Source organism: Vanacampus margaritifer, chromosome 14 (assembly GCF_051991255.1).
Source record: "Vanacampus margaritifer isolate UIUO_Vmar chromosome 14, RoL_Vmar_1.0, whole genome shotgun sequence".
In the NCBI taxonomy this organism is placed as follows: Eukaryota; Metazoa; Chordata; class Actinopteri; order Syngnathiformes; family Syngnathidae; genus Vanacampus; species Vanacampus margaritifer.
In genome coordinates, this window is record NC_135445.1 from 10,019,529 (window position 1) to 10,037,874 (window position 18,346).

The following is an 18,346-nucleotide window of genomic DNA, read 5'->3' on the forward strand; positions in this document are numbered from 1 at the left end:
TGCATCACTTTGTGGTCAGGGGTTAACCACATACAATATACTGTCATATAACATGTCTACAGGAAACCTGATTAAGAAGTGATCACAGTATTAAAGTGTTAAATTGTGACAGACTGTGCAGGTGAACCTAATAAAAGTAATATTAATATTATTATATAGGTAGACCGGTGATTTGAGCTATACTTTAACAGTGAAGGCAACCCAAAAATGTTCTTTACAGTATGGTTTATGCGCCCTCACTAGTCTAAAAACAGGATTTTATGGCAGTGTCTGACATGTACACATTCTACTGCTGGTGCATGTCAACTAAAACTGAAGAGAAGAGGAAGCAAAAATGCTCATGCTGAAGATTGGGTGTAGGGACGTTTTTCATTTTTTTTTTAATGAATCCGTCTAAATTTTTGTTTGTAATTGTGTTGAACGTTGAAAATGAAATGTTGCATCTCAAGGGTTTTCCTTTGAACTAAATAAATAGGTATGAATGAGAGATTCTCCTCACCGACGCAAGGGAAATATCTGGCCACCACCCACGGTAACCCATGGTAACGCCATCGGCTGCAGTGGGAGGAGCTATGGGTATTGCTGTGCTGGGATTGGCCAATAAAAGGTGTGCTGACGAAGGAGGAGGAGATAGGATGTGCGTTGTACACTATAAATCAATCAGGCAGGGATTAGTTGATTAAAACAGCTGCTGGGTCGACTAATAGCTGTTTTTGAATGTTTCAGTTCATAATATTGTTTAAGATGAGCATTTATGGCAATGAGAAAAATCAGATATGGTCGAGTTTACCATTCAGTTTGATGCGCTCGTTTTGCAGTATTTTTTTGTGAAATTAAAGAGTAAATTGTAAAGCAGTTGTTCACTGTGTTAGTCAAGAGTAGCAATGTACTTTGTGTTCAATTGGACAAAATCAAATTATGTTGAAATCAGAATACTTTCCGACAGCCTGTAAATCATTATTCAACAACATTCTTGGTAATTATGTTTTAACAGTGAGAGCATGACTTGGCAATTTATTGCGTTTGTGTATGAGAAGAAACATGGCAGCACTGCAGAATATTCACCACTGGAGAGCAGTGTTAGTGAGAATTGACGAGAGGCATATTCTTCAAGTGAGGGGTGGGGCTAACTAAGCAAAGACATCCTTTGAGTAGCTGAAATGTGAGCAATGTGGGATCCCCCACATTGCTCACATTTTCAGCCACTGGGGGGGTCACACAACTGATAAAGGGCAAGTCTACTTGGGAGGTCATTTTTTTCCTTTTTCCTCCTCAAAGGTCAGCCCATGTCCCTGTTTATGACTATAACGCTAACAGGAATTTTTTAACAAGTTATGAAACATGGGACTCAGGGCTCAGCTATGCCGAAGCAGGCACGCACAAAGCTGTGGATTTGAATGAGGTCCAAAAAAACAACAGTTGTGGACCGTGACAGCTGCCAAAGGGTGACACAGCTTGCTGAGCACAAGAGGAGGGAGCAAACGACACAAAATCCCACCACAAGTTTTTGGAGTGGTCCTTAAGGAGCAGTGCAATGAATGTTCCAAAATATCCACTCTACCCCGTGACTTGTTTTGAAAGTCTAATACAGTACATAAATAACATGACATATTCATTCAGGTTATCTTTAATGACAAAAATGTTTATCATCTGCTGAATGGAATAGGAGAAGAAAAATAAAGCAAATGTATTACAATAATTACTGTCAGGCCATCTCAGTGTGAGAGTACTCACCAGGTCCCTTCTCACATCAGGACCAGTCAACGCAAATTTTGGGGATTTTTTTTTTTTTAGTTTGGAACATGTTCAAGGCGACTCATGCGCTGTGCATTCAATTCACAATCATGTTAAAAAAAAGGAGGCATAATGAGCCTTTTGACTGCTGCACATATACACAGGAGCAGAAATAGTAAAAACAAACAAACAGCGGAGTAGTCACGCTTATGGTAATACGGTGATAGCTAAATCAAAATCACCACTCTGTTAACTAATTGTTATTTTTTTGGTAAAAATGATCACAATTAACCCGGTGGGACACTGCTATAAAGAATACTACAGAAATTACAGAGGAATACTTTTACCTCTCATCTGTGCCTCATCAACAATTCTTTCTATTAAATGCTTAACATTTTTGTCTACAATGCATTTCCACCTATTTCGCATTAAGATGATGGGGTCAAAGAAGTTCAGCACTGGGCAAGACCCATGTCTACTCCCATAGAACCTTAAATAGCAGATAAAGTTTTGTGCTGTTTTTTAACACTGTCAGTCACGTGTCTGCCGTCACACATGGAGTTGGGCCTTAAATTAAATCTTTTAATTGTAGATGAGAAAACACATCTTAAAAACTGAGTAACTACTGCCCCAACTCAGGAAGGCTTTGGTGCTTATTTTGTTTTTGTTTTTTTTTAAATGGCAATTAAGTCTTTAAAAAATGCTTTTTGAACTAAATGTTCAAAACTTCAATCTGATCTACATTTTTGACTACATAAATTGATAGCAAATCTTTCCAGGTAACTTAAAATGGGCACAAAAGACCAAAAGAATCCAACAGCATACCGCTGTGTACCATTCAGGACCCGATTAGTTCTTACGACATGTCACAAAGTGTTCAACTAAAAGAACATTGACACACAGTCTGAAACCTTTCTGGACCCTGCAACACTGTTGCCCAAGACCCAAACTTGAAATACTGTCAGCACACATGTGACTTGCACATACTTGCACACACCCTGTTTTCCATTTACTGTCTTTTCTGAAAGAAAGTCACCCAATTTTGACATTTAAAACAAGCCCACAAATATAGCCATTTGCACTCTTTGAAAAGCTTTTACAAATGAGTGGATATAAGAGGGGAATTAAGTATCAGAAAGGCAATCAAGAAAGAGAGCGGGCAGGGCTGAGGGAGAGGAGGCTGATGCATTTCTCCTGAGAGGAAGGCAGCAAGCAGGGGAGAAGAAGGAGAAACTCTTCAAATGACAGCAACACTTTCTCTGGCTCCAGGCTACTTCTCAGGCACTTTTCTTCAGTTTCAGCTTCAGAAGGAGCTGGTGGGAGGCGTGGTCAACCTCTTCCCAATGTACACTCTGTTGACAAGATGACCAGATGCAGGTCACGTGGCAAAATGCAGCCCCAGGTAAGGAATGATGGTTAAAATGACATGACGTTTATGTTGGCAAGACAACTGACATGTGACTAAACAGCGCCCCCCTCTGGAGATAATCGGCAATTCTGGAAAAATATACCATCCATCTATCTAGCTTTTTCCACACTCAACACTGACCAGAGTACAATTGATGGATCAACAGGTATAAGTTTTAATAATCACTTGGTGTTTCTTACCCAAGTCCGAGGGCGAGGATGTGTGAAATCAGCAGTGATGGGATGAAGACTTTGAGGAACTCGGCAGAGAAGAAGCCTCCTTTCTTCATAGCCCCGGTCTTCCTCATGCTGAGTGTCACAGAGCGTCGAGGGTGACAAAAATGAAACTCCCTGGGCAGGAAAAAAAAACACACACAGGGCATTTGTATCGTACATTACATATAAAGTATAATAATAATAATAATATTAAAGAGAACATTTCTTCAAAAAGAGGCTTCGAGCTGTTTATTGAATATTTACTATCAAAGTAACCCTAAAATGAAGAGACATAGTTTTGTATATATACCAACAACATAACGTTGCCTTAGGAATGTCCAATATCTTCTTAAACACACAATGCAAAACGCCATTTACTGAGTGGCTGCATTTGAACCCTTTTAAGTTACAAACATTTGAACACCATCGGTGCAGCAAGCATATGTTCTTTATCATCTATTTCTCTATTATACTGACCCCTGGTGGCCATTTCAGTGAGGACATATGATTTGCGGTACAAGTGCTTTGAGTTAAGAGCATGGTCATGGAATGAATTAGTCATAAGTCAAACTACCTCTGCTCTGAGTTAAGTCTGTGAGTCACAGTGACATACGTAATAATGTCAAGCAGCTGAGTTATTTAAGTATCCTGACTTTATTTCTATAATGACTAACCACTTTCTCAGTAAAAACAAGTAGGTGTGTGTGTGTGGCGGGGGGATGTTTACACAGTTAGGCTTACTTAGGAGGAATGTTTTCCGGTCGACTAGACCAGTCAGCAACCCAATCTGCGTCCTTCATCAGGATGTCCATGTCCTGCTCCTTGTCCAAGACATCCTCTTCTGTCTAAAGACACAAACATTAAGTCAGCATCTATAAAGCCTACAAACATAATATACTTGTGATTATAGAAAAACACAAAACCTATTTGTCATCTTGATGTGTTTGCAACCCTTTGTAAAGAATGTAAATGCTTTTCATGTTAGTTACAATTCTCATGAATACCCCAGTGTGGGGATTGAGGTCGTCACGGCAACCCCCTCTAAAAAAAACTTCAGAGGCCCCACTTGAGTTCTTACTTGACTGTCTCGTCTGCTGGTCACGTCCACATCAAAAATGATCTGCCCTTCATCTTGTGGAGTGTGGGGCCGTGGAGGACTGGAGGGGGGGGGGGGGGGGGGGCAAAACAACAAATGAAAAATCTTCAGTCAGTGTACGATCCCTAAGGGTCCTCCAGAACATCGTGTATGATGGGAAACCTCCTAGTCATATCATGGAAAATATTTTGTTGTATTATACACTGGTGCATTTTGTACAGCATTGCTAGACGGCCTAAGCAAAAGTAAAATGTGTTTGTGTTAAATCTGGCAGCCACCCGGGGCTGGCAGGTGGTCTGGCATGTGACAAACATTACATAGTGCAAACAGTGCACAACCTATCCAACCACAGGTAACCATAGCAACGATAGATAGGCCTTCAGGATCTTCAACGATTTTATTCCTCAGCATGCGAGGACCTGATCTGGGATGTTCAGCATCACTGAAACTCAGCTCGAAACATTATTCAACTTATTCCTAGTATTACTGACAAGAACAACGATACATTCATGTAAGCGTTTTAAAAGGCACTGTGGTTTGTGGTTGTTAACTTATCCCATGTATTCCAAATAAAATGAATTCATTATTCTAAGTAAAACCTCATAGATGGAAACGGGAGTAACTAAATAAGTAGTCACAGGATCATCTGACCTTTTTGCCGCAGATTTGATCCGGTTTAAAAAGGCTAAAAGTCACAAAGACCTTTTATACAAAAGTCAACTACTCCGGTGAAATAACAGAATGCTGTCAATCCGGAAGCTTGGGACTTTCCGTGAACTTTGCCAAAGAAAATTCTTGAGCTTTAACCTACTGTGTATTTATTAGTAGAGAGAGAATAATAATACATTTTATTTGTAATGCACTTTATATTTCAACAATCTCAAAGTGCTAGAGAGAATGAACTGACAGGGTGATTTGAACCTGATAAGATAAAACTAAATCAAAACATATTTTGTTCAACAAGTCAATAAGTCATTTTTACTTAAAACTGTCAGCCAAAGTGAAATAACCTTTGACTTCTATAGCCATCATTGGCAGTGAACCCAAAAATGCTGTTTAGAATAATATGATAACAATACTTGCGGATTAATATTGGATTTGTGGAATACGAATAAAGCAGCAAAATCCTGTGGCGGCCATTTTTTCACTTGTTGACTGAAAATGACATCAGAGTTGCTCAGTGCTGAGCTAATGACCAATCAAGGCTCAGCTTGTTAACGTTACATGACCAAGCTCAGAAAATAGGTGAGCAGTGATTGGACGTTACCTTACAAGTAGCAAAATGGCCGCCCCCTGAGATGGACAAAAAATAAGTGGATTTTGCGACTTCATTTATATTCCACAAACACAATATTAATCAGAATGCCATGTTTAGACTAGTTGGGAAACAAACAACATATTGTAAAGAAAATTCTGACTTCCCTTTCAAGGTGAATGATGAGCCCACCTGTCACAGGAGGAATTGCTACGGCTCGACTCGTGCTGCGCATCCAGCAGGATCTTTTCCATGTCGCCGTTGTGGATGGAAGATGAGGATGGGACGTGCCCCAGTGCCCCCACAATGGCCTCCTCTTCCTCCACCTGAGGAAGGGGCAACAGGCCTGAAACAGGGCTAACTGTGGAAGAGGATTGGGTTGACCCTGCAGCACCTCTGTTCATTTCCAACTCCACCCAGGACCCTGTGGGGAGAAACACTCGTTTGCTGACTGTGACTCCAAACTACACACTGCGTATTTGTGTACATATTCTTACGTTGTGGTACAACCATTGATGTTATTATAACTTAAATTCACTAGCTTGATCGCATTCTCTAACTGTGTGGAACCGATTGTTAACTAATTGTATCAGTTGGACTCAACACTTGAGCTATAAACAGGAGTTCAGTTAAAAAATAACATTTTCCAACTAAGTAAATGTCATTTTGTGAAATGGACGCCCCGAGATGTTCCAAAAATAACCGTTTTGACCTCAGTTCTGTCTGTAGAAAGATGTCATGACATTTTTCAGGAAGGCAATAAAGTAATTATATTTATTTTTAGGGTTGCAGTTTCAGTTGATGTCAAACCAGGTCGCTTTTTTTATGATTGTTTTCGTTCCTAGTCTTTACGTAGGTGTGACTTATGGAAAGGAAAAACATCATCAAATCATAATACTGTATGTTTTATATTTGTGAATTATAGGTCCAGCTATTGTACTGGGTCAAATTCCACAGGCATTCTCAAGGTGTGGAACTAGTACCACAAAAGAATTTCTACCAGGTACAGTTCAGTTGTGTTTAATTTTTAAGTTCAATAAACTTGCATTTAATAGTTACCAACTACAGTCTTTGGTTTCGATTAAATTTTATTTAGCTTTAATAAACAACACATTTGAACTGAATCCTCATTTAAGTACATTTTTTATTACTTCCTATATTTAAGCAAAGAATATAATGTTACACTGGCTTAAAAAAAATCTACTTTTTAGGACTAAAATCTTGGTCTCATGTACGATTAAACTCAGGCCTGATACAGTCTTGAATTTTAATGTTGATCATTATGGTGGTACTTGTTGGACAATGCTATGAGTTATTTCCCACTCAAATGTGGATTTACTGTAACCCTAAAATGCTGTTTACATGGCTTTGTCTTGCTTAATATTAAATGATGGCAGTACAAGTAAACATGGACAACGTTATGGGAAGGAATTACATCCCTGCTTGCCCTGATTTGACCTCACAAACTGGCAGGGTCCAAAAAAAGAATCTGAGCAGCACTTTCACACAAAGACAAACAAGTGGATATGACGATGGACTGCCTGAGAGTGTCAATCAAATGTTGATGAGGAAAGCACTATTTCCTGCTCTGTGGTGACAGGGCAGTAAATGCCTTCCTGTGGGTTCTTGTGGACCTTCCATGTGATATATGACGCTCGTTTTGCATGAGCAAGCAGCTGAGCGGGACTGACCGCACAAGTTGTATTGCAAATTACAGGCAGGCTGGTGCATGACGCAAAAAAACAAACAAATAAATTATTATTTTTTTCTCCAATATCATCAAGATACTTTAAAAACATCCTTACCATAGACTAGGGATACATCCCACAGAGGTCCTAAGATCCCCTAACAGTAAAATAAACAGTGTGTTCACACTGTCAATTGCAAAGGCCGTCCTGTCCAGTTACACCCACTGACCCAATATGTGATCCTGCCTTCCCCCTTAGACTGAGCATTTGCTCTCATCCTGTGGATTACATAGTACACTATGAGCAAAGCTGCTGTTGACAGAGCATTGTCTCTGCTCTGTGGTTTGAAGCCACGTTGCCATGGTGCCAGCGTTTGCGAACATTCTGGCTTCAGACCTGAAATCAGCTGTCATGTGGATTAAATGAATGGACACAAAGTGACCTTTCTGATTTACTGATGTTAAGAATCAGAAACAGTAGAAGATTGCTTAAGAACCATGCTTTGGAAAGCATATGTAATATAGGAATTTGTTTATTACCTAGCTCCAGGAAAGTCCAAAAATAGCCTGCTGGTTCAGATAACACACTTACACACTGTGCCGGCCTATCTTGCTGATATGAGGGGGGGGGGCATGTATTTAGAACTTTGTTTTAACATGTACGGTGACAGTCCAGTATGTCTCAAGGCTTCATGGTTGATCTGAATTGACACCCGAAAGCTATAAACAAAACTGCTGGCCAAGTAAACTGAGAAGTCCAATAGAAGACTTACTGGAGCCTCTTAAATATTATGACACAAATAAAATACAGCTTTAAGCACCAAATAACAGAAAGTTTGCCTAAACGGATGACAGAAGGCCATTACATCTGGCTATTTTATCTTAATAACACACACACTGTACACTATTTTTAAGATGGTAGGCGGAAATATTTGAACTCAATGCCCACTTTCTGACGTCCGAGTTAACTGTCTGCCACTGGCCCTCGTCAGCTTGTAGCTGTAAATAGAATGCCCCGTCATGCCGCGCTCCATAGTGATGATGAGAAACGTTGAAAGATTTAATAAACATGCTTTGTTCGCATCGGTTAAGTGTTCACTAATTTGGATTAGCAGGCTGATTTCTACTTGGTTTGCTTAGCTAACGTAAAACTCCGACATCAAGTGAAAACAACGATTACTGTATTTTCGAAATACAGTATGTTGTTTCATTCAGGTCAAACAAAGTAAAAAATACAAAAAAAAAACAGGGGGAGAAACACAACCACAAAGATAAAAAGGACGCTATGAATCCTCGTCAAAATGGTTGCAGAATCCTCTGCCCAAAATGTTACCAATTTTTTGACATCTTCGATCTCGCCTTGTTGACAAAACTTAATCCCACCTCCATAACACCGCGTGAATTTCTGACTGGTTCACATGCCTGTCAGCCAAAACGATCTAAACAACCATTGGTCCGGACGCTGTCAATAAACAACGAAACATGGGGCTCTTCGCTCCACCTCCTGAAATGTAGCTTCGAGAAGGGAAAAAAGATAAACTAACACGCACAACTATTTGAAAGAAATGTAAAATACATTACACAACACATCACAGACACTCCCACACTGCAGTCGGTGCCACATTGAGGAAAAAAAACAGTTAAAAACGTGAAATATAGCTGACTACTCACCGTTTAGCCCCGAGTCTCCGTTGTTGTCTGTAGCACTACTAGCGTCGGACATCGTTGAGCTTGGTAACAACCAGTGTGGGCTGTATAAAAAGCTTGTCAGTGGAAAACGCGTGCGACTTTCCCTTCATACATTCAGACGGGTAACACAAGTGTACCGTCTCGCCGTCAGATGCTTTTGTTGGCGAGGAGCAAACGTAAGCAAGGCTGTTACTGCGATTTGTTTATATGGGCTACTGCTGAGGCGGTAGCCGCCGCGAGGCTCACAGATCCTCCCGGAGCTGACTGATGACGTCGCACAAGGAAGGCGACAGTAATTATATAACGTTCTAAAAATACATATATTCATTTAACTAATTACACCCCAAATGCATGTGTTATTCTTTTAATAATACAATGTAAAATATTGAGATTTTTGTCTTGAGATGTAAACTCGGCGCCCATAATAAGCGTGCGTATACTCACGTACACAAATTGGGCCCGCATGAACCTGGTTTCAACAGCCAGCTGATTTCAACGATAAGTTAATTTTCTGACTTGGTTCCTACAGAAGAGCAAAATACAAACCGTTATATCTGGTGCATTAACATCAACAGGCGTCAGGTAATATTCGGCAATTATTTTAGCGTTCACTGTTTTTCATGTATCAAATAATTGCTCAATTAATTTTTAATAAACATATTTGTAAAAAATAATAATAATAAAAAAGCACCATAAGACCTACTTATCAGGTGCCTCATGCAAACAATCAAGAGACTGCAAAAAGTAGTTCCTTTATTACGGTCAGTCATAGATTTAAATTGTAGTCGCACATTGACAAATAGTTTGACTGGTCCACGTTTGTACGGTGTGGCGACAACACGCATCAATTCTCCTGCAGCCCATTGCACCAACACATAGTAGCAGTGTGTTTTTATTTGAATTAACAGAATGCAATGAAATGCCTCAAATAAAAATGACCAGTTTTGAACATTTGCCTAACAAACACATACACGTACTTTAGTCAGAGCAAGTCCAGTGTCATAGCAAACAATTCCCTTATGAAAAAAAAATTCTGATTTGTGGTACACCATGGGAAGACAACACTTGAGATTAGAATACCCCAAAGTAAAAATACTGAAGATCCAGTTTAAAACTATTAGAAAGGAGGACGGAATAATTCTGGAGACACAGGTATATCATTTTTTTTTTAAATATAAATGGACAACCATTGTGATGGATAAATCAACTCAGGTTGCTATTGTTCAACAAGTGACACAAACCAAATTCGATCATCACTGTTTTGAATACTGGCCTTCCAAAACCATAGTTAACATGACTAACTAACTAGATTCGAGAAGATCAGAGCTTTGCCTGTGTCCACAATTGCTGCATTCGTTTGTGACTTTGTGTGCGCACGTGTGTGATTAAGATATGGAAGGAGACTCAAATAATACTTTTGACAGCATTACAGATAATTTCATAAAAAGGTGTATGCACACGCATTTAATTAAAAAGCAAACAAACAAAAACGGTAATTTTTCTTTTAGAAACTTAAACACTACTATGGCACGGGACAATGAGGAACATACTAATAAAAATTTTCACAGAGCCAAGGGAGAAGATTATAAAAATAAATTTGTACTCAGAAATCTGGTACACCCACGTCACTTCAGGAGAGATTTGTGGGCGGGCAAAAACAAACAAACAAACAAACATAAAAAAAAAATGGCACATGACTGAAACAACAAGGCAAGTGTCACTGTCACAGACAGATTGATGATGGGCAAGAGCGAGGCTTCCTCCGTCTCCATCTCCCGTTCACACAGTAGTGACAAACGGGGGATGCTGGTTGTCAGCGTTACCATGACCCACCCTGGCTGAGGCCGCGAGGCGGCAGGTGGTGCATCACGACGTCTCACACACACACCAGATACTGTGCACGTTAATTGACTTTATCCTGGAATATGTAGAGGTTGTTGGTCGTCGCTACTGCGATGATGTTGTCCTGGGGATGCCAGGCGGTGTGCAGGATCTTCTTGTTAAAGTCCAAACTGTCTACGCTGATCTCGTCCTTCTTGCGCTTGCCCCCTACGCACACCTTGCGGGGTTTAAGGACCTGCATGGGCTTGATGTTTTCACGGGAAGCCTCCAAAGTGACGTCGCGCCGATGGCTCCGGTCGAACATCCGGAAGAAATTGTTGTATGAGCCAGTCATCACCACACTGCCAGGAGAATGTAGAGAAATGCAGAGAATTTTAATATTCGGGATCAAACATTTCTGGCAAAAATCTGTCAGAAAAAAAATGCAAGTTATCAATAAGGGTTTCTGCAGGTATCAGCAAATCTAATTGAATCATTTTTAATGCAACTAAAAACTAATTTTATGCCCATGTCGTATTACATATACACACACTCACTCACATATACATACGTTTTAGATATTAGAGCTGTCACCCGATTACAATTTTTAATCGCAAATTAATTGTGTGTTATACTTTATCTGTTCTAAATGTACAATAAAATATTTTTTCCAGGTTTTTCATACTCGTTCAATGCCATTGACGGCTACAAATGTCAAATTCATTTTAATTATTTCTATTAGTTTAACATTTTTTCCACTTTTGTTAACAAGAGTATGAAAACCTAGAGAGAAAAAAATATTGTACATTTAGAACAGATGTAAAATTTGTGATTAATCATGAGTTAACTAGTGAAGTCATGAGATTAAAAAAATTGTATCGCCTGACGCCCCAAATTATTAATAATCTTTTTTTTAATGAATTTATGGCAGTGAATGAGTTAACATAAAAGTGGCCAAACGTGCTTACCAAATACAAATGTGGTTCTATGTTTTAGTTAATTGCTACAGTAATTTTATAATTCCTGCCACTAGATGGCATTAAATGATTCATGTTGGACATTGGTGACATGAACAGTACATTTTTCTTTTCAAATTCAGAGCAATTGGCATTTGGAACATGAATCAACTCTTGGACTGTTGGTCATTTTGTTCATTAATTCACGAGTCTCCAATTCCCATAAATACTTTTTTTTTTTAACTCACATTTATTATTGCTAAATTGTGTTATTGTAACTCGTTTGCTCAATTCTGTATGTAAAATAAAGCATAAACAGCAATATTTTTTACATCAATTAAAATTGTTAATGGCTCTGGACGTCACATTTAACGCTTGTTAATGCCATTTAAGGCCTTAATTTCAGCAAACCTGCAGAAGCCCTGCCAATACTGATGATCCCAAATGAATAAAATCATGAAATTGACTGAAATCAACCAAAGGAGAAGTTGTCCTTTTATCACCTGTCGTTGCCATTCCAGCAACATTCAAACTTGTCAAAGATGCAGTCATTTTCATAGAGCGAGCACAGTTTGCTCCTCAGGTGCTCATGAACCTGAAAGGAAAAGTCGGAGCAGGTTAGAGACTGAAAGATCTTTTCAACTCCAGAGTATGGAGTCCCCCCCACCAAAAACATTTTATGTGTAAAAGTCTGGTACAAATACAGTAATTTCTGGGCTACAAGCCGCTACATTTTTCACTTGCATTCGACCATGCAGCTAATACAAAGGTGCGGCTTATCCATCAGATTACGATAGGACGAACTATAAAGGAAGTGCGAGAGCATCTGGCAGAGCAAAACAAACCAAGTGAGCCCAAATACAGTAGGAGGGAGAACGAGAGCGAGACAATTTGCGCCCTCATTACGGAAAAGAAAGTAGCGGGAACCCGGTGTGGTAACATTAAAACACCTGCGGTTTACAGTCGGGTGCGGCTTATATGTGTAACAAACTTTGAGTATTCCCCAAATGTAGCTAGCGCGGTTTATAGTCAGGTGCGCCTTGTAGTCCAGAGTTTACTGTAATTTAAGAACACACCTGATATGTCTCCACTGGCCTGTTCTCCATGTTCAAGTCCCAAATCTTTACGGACAAATAGTCCCGGGTCATCATGTAGCGTCCGTTGTGGCTAAATTTCACATCTGAGATTGACGATATAATCTCAGAGAAGAAAGAGCGATTACTGGGATCTTCTGGTTCTTCGAAAACTGGACATAAGAAACCAAAAAAATTAAACGTTCATGTCTTTTCTCAAATATGCATTATACATCTGTATTTGAGCCGTGTCAATAGGAAGGAATAAAAGGCCGTTTTACACATAATGTGACCTATATGGTGAAAAATCAAAAAATTAAGAGGGAAATTGTAGCAAGTGTTACTACTCACGTTTGGAGTGCTTGTCACAGAGTGCAGAGATCCTCATGTCACACAGACGGATGGTTCCTTTGCTGCTGCTATAGACGAAGGTGTTACATTGATGAGGATGGAACTCGGCCGCTGTGATCACCTCTGTTAGCTCCTCCATGTTGGCTGGTTTGATGTCAACAATATCTGGAAAATGCCGGGTTAAGAGGAATACACATGCAGGATCCACTAGGCCGAGTAAAATTGCACAATGGTGTAATGTGTCTGCACGATTTAAACAAAAGGACAAGGGCATAAACAATCATAACTAAAATAGAAAATCAGTATGACAGCTGATCAAACGTGCACATCCCAAAAAGTCCATTCTCATCATCACTTTCGTAAACAAACCTCTACCTACAGACGTCTGTAAATCTGCCGTCGTGTCCAACAAGGACAGAAAAAGATACTGAAGCTGCGGTCGGTGATCTCTAGGTGCCAAAGGTTAATGCGGAGGTCATCTGCAGACAAGTAAGTCTCGTTGTCACTGTTGACCGAGATCGAGTTGATGTGGTAGGTGTGAGCGTTGGCGAACACCCTGCGTGGGCTGGCTTCCACCATGAGGTCCATAGGTATCAAAACCGGCACCTGAGATATGAAAGAACAAGCAAAGGGTTAGAGAAATAGAAACTTGAGCCACTTAAAATAACTTTAGCAATCCTACCCTCTAGGAACTGAATTTGGAAATTTGAAAATGTTAGGTCAGGGATCTCATTGCAGGATCTCCTAAAGGCTTGCAATCGTGCTCCTGTGTTGTTGTATAATGTGATTCCTTGTGCTTTCGGGGTGTGTTTGATTCATGCACTGACCCGTAATGAGGTGATAGTGTTGGGATCCTTGTAACGTCCATCTTCCTCCTTGAGATTATAGCCCTCCGGTCTCCTGTCTCGTTCACTGATTTTCCACAACTTAATGGTTTTATCTGTCGAAGACAAAATATGGCAAACGTCCCCTAAAATGAACACAAATATTTTGCCAAACTTGATTTCATAACCTTATGCATTCAATTATAACGATCTAGAGTTTACGTTAGCAGCCCAATGAAGACAATTAGGTCTTTTTTTTGTGTGTTAAGATTGTCAAACTCTCCAACGACAACAAAATATCATCTGAAGGCACATTGGAACTGTTTCATAGGTGCTCATTAGAAGTCTAGCCAGTTCCTAAATTATCTCCCTCAAGCATTCAATTACTCCATTGGGCATCATCAAAAGGTATTAGTAGACTGTACCAGCACAAGCTAATGCAGCAAACATGATTCCTGAATGACTAATATACCATTGGTTGACAACAGGAACTGAGCTGCATTCTTCTGAGGAAGCCAACGAATCTTGTTGATCTTTTCTTCAATCTCCAAACTCTTCAAGTAGTCAAACTCAGGCTCGTGACTCTGGAAAGTGCTATAAACGTTGTATTCGCTCCGAAACTGAGGCATACTCTTATTCTGTGGGAACATTAGAAAAAGACACGTTGATAAAAGAGAGGGATTGTTGTTATAACAAAGGAAAATATAAAATTTCGGCAAAAACATCGTCAGTGTGAGCAATTTTGAGTCGTACCTCAATTTCCTGTTGGAAAATGACCACACGCCCGCCTTTGTCACCTGTGGCCAGTAGCTCACCTGTGTGGTTGAACTCAACCGTGGAGATGATGTCAGCTGAATGAATATTAAAAAAAATTAGCATGAACAACTTTTGATTAAAAACAACAACATTTTCCTTTAACGTACAGTCATTTCAGACGATCATGCCTTTTTGAACACCAAATTTCAATCTCAACCTGACAACGCATAATGCATGCTCTGGCAGCCTGATTCACTACATTGAGGGTAGGCCCGAGAAAGAGAAGATGTAGAGCAGACAGGATAAGAGTGAGCCACTTTTTACATATATTGTTACTTAATCCATTCCTGCCCGGTGAAGCAAAAAATCCAGGAATACAAAGGATTATAGAATTTCTATGAGAATGTCTTTGTCAACTGTTTGCCTGAGGAGAGGGCTCCGCAACGTGTTAGTCTGTGTAATAACTAACCTACATTAATATACATGTAGCAAAGGAGTGACTAGTTTTGTTATACATACAGGATAAATCCCCCCACATAATGCAATTGGATAGAGGTGGACTTGATATGCACAAATGTATTTTTCATTTTAGCACAAATAAATATAGGTACATAAAATATGTAATACCTAATTTCCGCAAATAGGATCCAGGGTGGTTTATTTAGTAATCCTGCTACCTACACTATATGTCAAAGGAATCTGAATAGGGCTTGGGCATATTAATTAAATAAATAATTTATGATATTGGTGGTAGATGGAAAATGTTTGGTTTCAGCAAAGAAATTGCTCTATATTAAGTACAGCTATTGAATCAAATCTTAGAATTTTACTGTCGCTTTATTCAACGCTTGGATTACTGAATTTATTAATAGCTTGCTTTGTTATGGACGTCAACAACTAACCTTCAACTAACTGATGACGTACAAATGAGGTGCATTCAAGGCCCATTTAACTTTCCAACTGTGCGCATCGCTACACTGCTGTGAGCTCTTGGTAACAATACCTTCAGCCACATCGTCATCAATGGCTCCTTTCACCTGAGAGAAGCACCACTGCATGTCACCTCCAGCTCCTGTTAAGTTCAAATAAACGCTGAAATGAAAGTGATGACGCAGACAGGTAGTTATATACACTACACATGCAGAATATTGAACGGGGAGGTACTTAAACAATGAATACTATAATTCAAAAGAAATGTCAGATTTTCATTAAATATTCATTAATTTAATGCAAGGCACCAATTAGCGAAACACACCACCATCCTAAATATTTTACATCAAAATATGGTTACGTGCAGATATGGGAATAAGCAGTCAGTCATTTATGAGTCATCACAGTTGCCATATTCACATATTCGAAGGAGAGTCGTGACTCCAAAAATATTTAATAACAGAAAATGATCCAGAGAGGTTATGAAATATAATTCCAGTAGGACAGATTACACAGTAATTTGATATAATGTAAATGAAAATGAGCAATCTGATGAGCACCTCATTAGCAACCATCGCATCGCAATGCACAAGCCCGTGAACCCATCTCACTTCCCCGCCCAAAAGGAACAGATGCATTGCTTTGGTGACCTTTTCATGCCAAACGACTAAATAATCGTTCTGCCAAATTGGGTCAAAATGGTCAAATTACACACCTCATCAAGCATGATAACAAAATCCAACGGAAGTCGTGACGTTAGCAGCCGGTGAATGAAAAGTAGAATGGTAAAATACCTAGCTCCATACATTTTCAACGACAGCGGGACATTATGCACGAGTATATATTCCAGTTTCATCTTTAGTCACCTGCAAAACCTCCCGAGCATTTAAGAGCTAGCTCTGCGGCGATAGCATGTGGTCAATGTCAAAGTTTGAGCTAACGTTAGCTTGCAGGCTCTCTTACCAAGACAGTTATAGCATGTGCATATTGGATAATTTCTTTATTTTTGTGTCAAATGTCGCTTTTAAAATTCACTTGACAGTGGCGTTGATGTCTCAAATGATATGATTCGAAGTGCCACGGATATACCCTCGCTGCAAAGCAGGGAAGTTGTCGTTAACACTCAGGCCAAACGCGTGATGACACTGGAGTTTGCTGACTAGCTAACGTTAGCATTAGCATAGGCTAAGTTGTGTTAGCCTGCTACCTTTAGCTAAACTGCCAGTAGGGCGTACGCAGGATCGTCCGGCCATCGAGGCGGGGGGCTTGTGCACCCCGGGCGGAGTTGCCAAAACGTTGGCGTATTCGTAGTGTTTACATGTGGAACGGGTGAAATAGATTACCTGCCATGACGGGACAGACTGGGGGCTCGCCTCACTCAAACACGATCCTTCCTCCTACTCCCACTCCCACGCGTTGCTTCGTGGTGGGTAACTGAACTTTCTCTTGTGATGGATCTCCACTATCCGGCAACTCGAACCAGGCACGTCGGAGCGTTAGGTGAACAGTTTTCAGCAATCGGCGCTTCTATTTCCCGCTCCCGAGTCGGTGTCTCTAGTTAGCATCCCACAAGCCACTTCTCCACCCCGCTACAGCCTCCTTCCGCACCTCCACTAAAATGTTTTTTTTACAATGCGCGCGCACGCCGCAAGGCAGATGCTCTGATGCGCGCGCATGAACGCGCATAAATTGTGGCTAAAATATTGAATGAAATCAGCATATGCAAAGAAGGCGCTTTCGTCAGAATGATCTCACCGTGACTTCATTAGCTGATCCTAAACCATTCATTTGAACTATTATCAAAATGTTTACAATGTATTTGAAATTAATCATCATTTCTTCATAGAGACATTTTTCTCCTACGTTTCTTGACTGATTACAACCATTCAAAGTCCCAACTTCAAAATGTTTCGTTTATACAGGCCATATGCAGTATCACCCCCTACCCCCTCAAAAAGTCCATCATTTTTACGATTACAAAATTAAGAGATATTTGACACTTTTTCGTCCACCTTCCAAATTTCTCGCTTGATTAAAACGATTTAACATAGAAATATTACAAAAGTTGTAGGAATTGTGTCACACCTATTTCAAACCCAACAACAAATTTCTCTTTAGTGTATAAAGAGACCCCGCAGTGTTCGCTTCGTTCATTGTGGGCGAAGAAGCAAGAGTTGTAGAAGCACAATACGACTTAATGCCCCGAGCATCTGACGCTTCCTGGCCGGAATGATCACCGTGGTGCTGGAGCAATCTCTCTTATTCATCTGACATGGCGCCATGTGATGTATTTTCTTCCTAAAGCGCAAGGGGGCCCATTTTGAAGATGTGGATGACATCAAGACGGCTGTAATGATCCCAGGAAAAATCCATGCAGAAGTGCATGATGAAAGAGAAGTCTGGGGAAGTGTGTTAGACTCCAAGGGGATTACAAGGAAACTTGTAAATATGAATTTGAAATACTGTGCAGTATATCTTTTCAACATACCGTTTACTAGTTAGCACATTCCAAAATTTCCCACACTTTCCCAATAAAATGTTCTAATTATTA

The 18,346-nt window shown here is 39.9% G+C and overlaps 2 protein-coding genes across 3 annotated transcripts; both read right to left on the bottom strand.

Moving 5' to 3' along the window:
* Positions 1–1,611: 1,611 nt before the first annotated feature.
* On the bottom strand, positions 1,612–9,345 carry bnip3lb (BCL2 interacting protein 3 like b). 2 transcript variants are annotated; one of them, XM_077585723.1, is made up of 6 exons: positions 9,067–9,345; positions 5,901–6,132; positions 4,436–4,514; positions 4,099–4,202; positions 3,343–3,492; positions 1,612–3,086 (listed from the first exon to the last, which is right to left on the bottom strand). In XM_077585723.1, exons 1-6 carry the CDS (start codon positions 9,116–9,118, stop codon positions 3,038–3,040), a joined length of 666 nt encoding a protein of 221 aa, XP_077441849.1. In that variant the 5' UTR covers positions 9,119–9,345; the 3' UTR covers positions 1,612–3,037. The 2 variants fall into 2 exon arrangements, with proteins under 2 accessions (XP_077441849.1, XP_077441850.1); XM_077585724.1 differs by lacking the exon at positions 9,067–9,345 and adding an exon at positions 7,514–7,663.
* Positions 9,346–9,820: 475 nt separating this feature from the next.
* LOC144034117 (serine/threonine-protein phosphatase 2A 55 kDa regulatory subunit B alpha isoform) lies at positions 9,821–17,450 on the bottom strand. Its single transcript, XM_077542667.1, has 10 exons — positions 17,139–17,450; positions 15,869–15,937; positions 14,863–14,960; positions 14,582–14,747; positions 14,113–14,225; positions 13,714–13,891; positions 13,286–13,450; positions 12,938–13,107; positions 12,365–12,456; positions 9,821–11,267 (listed from the first exon to the last, which is right to left on the bottom strand). The coding sequence occupies exons 1-10, from the start codon at positions 17,143–17,145 to the stop codon at positions 10,988–10,990; spliced, it is 1,338 nt and encodes a 445-aa protein (XP_077398793.1). The 5' UTR covers positions 17,146–17,450; the 3' UTR covers positions 9,821–10,987.
* Between the last annotated feature and the right edge of the window lie 896 nt (positions 17,451–18,346).

Coding starts and splice junctions, on each gene's coding strand:
- bnip3lb (XM_077585723.1), bottom strand. CDS start 9,118: ATGTCCGACGCTAGTAGTGCTACAGACAACAACGGAGACTCGGGGCTA. Junction 4,203..4,435: donor CCAGCAGACGAGACAGTCAA/GTAAGAACTCAA, acceptor TTGTGTCTTTAG/ACAGAAGAGGATGTCTTGGA. Junction 3,087..3,342: donor ATCCTCGCCCTCGGACTTGG/GTAAGAAACACC, acceptor TCTTGTCAACAG/AGTGTACATTGGGAAGAGGT.
- LOC144034117 (XM_077542667.1), bottom strand. Junction 14,961..15,868: donor TGATGACGATGTGGCTGAAG/GTATTGTTACCA, acceptor ATATTCATTCAG/CTGACATCATCTCCACGGTT. Junction 11,268..12,364: donor TGCTGGAATGGCAACGACAG/GTGATAAAAGGA, acceptor TTCTCCTGGCAG/TGTGGTGATGACTGGCTCAT.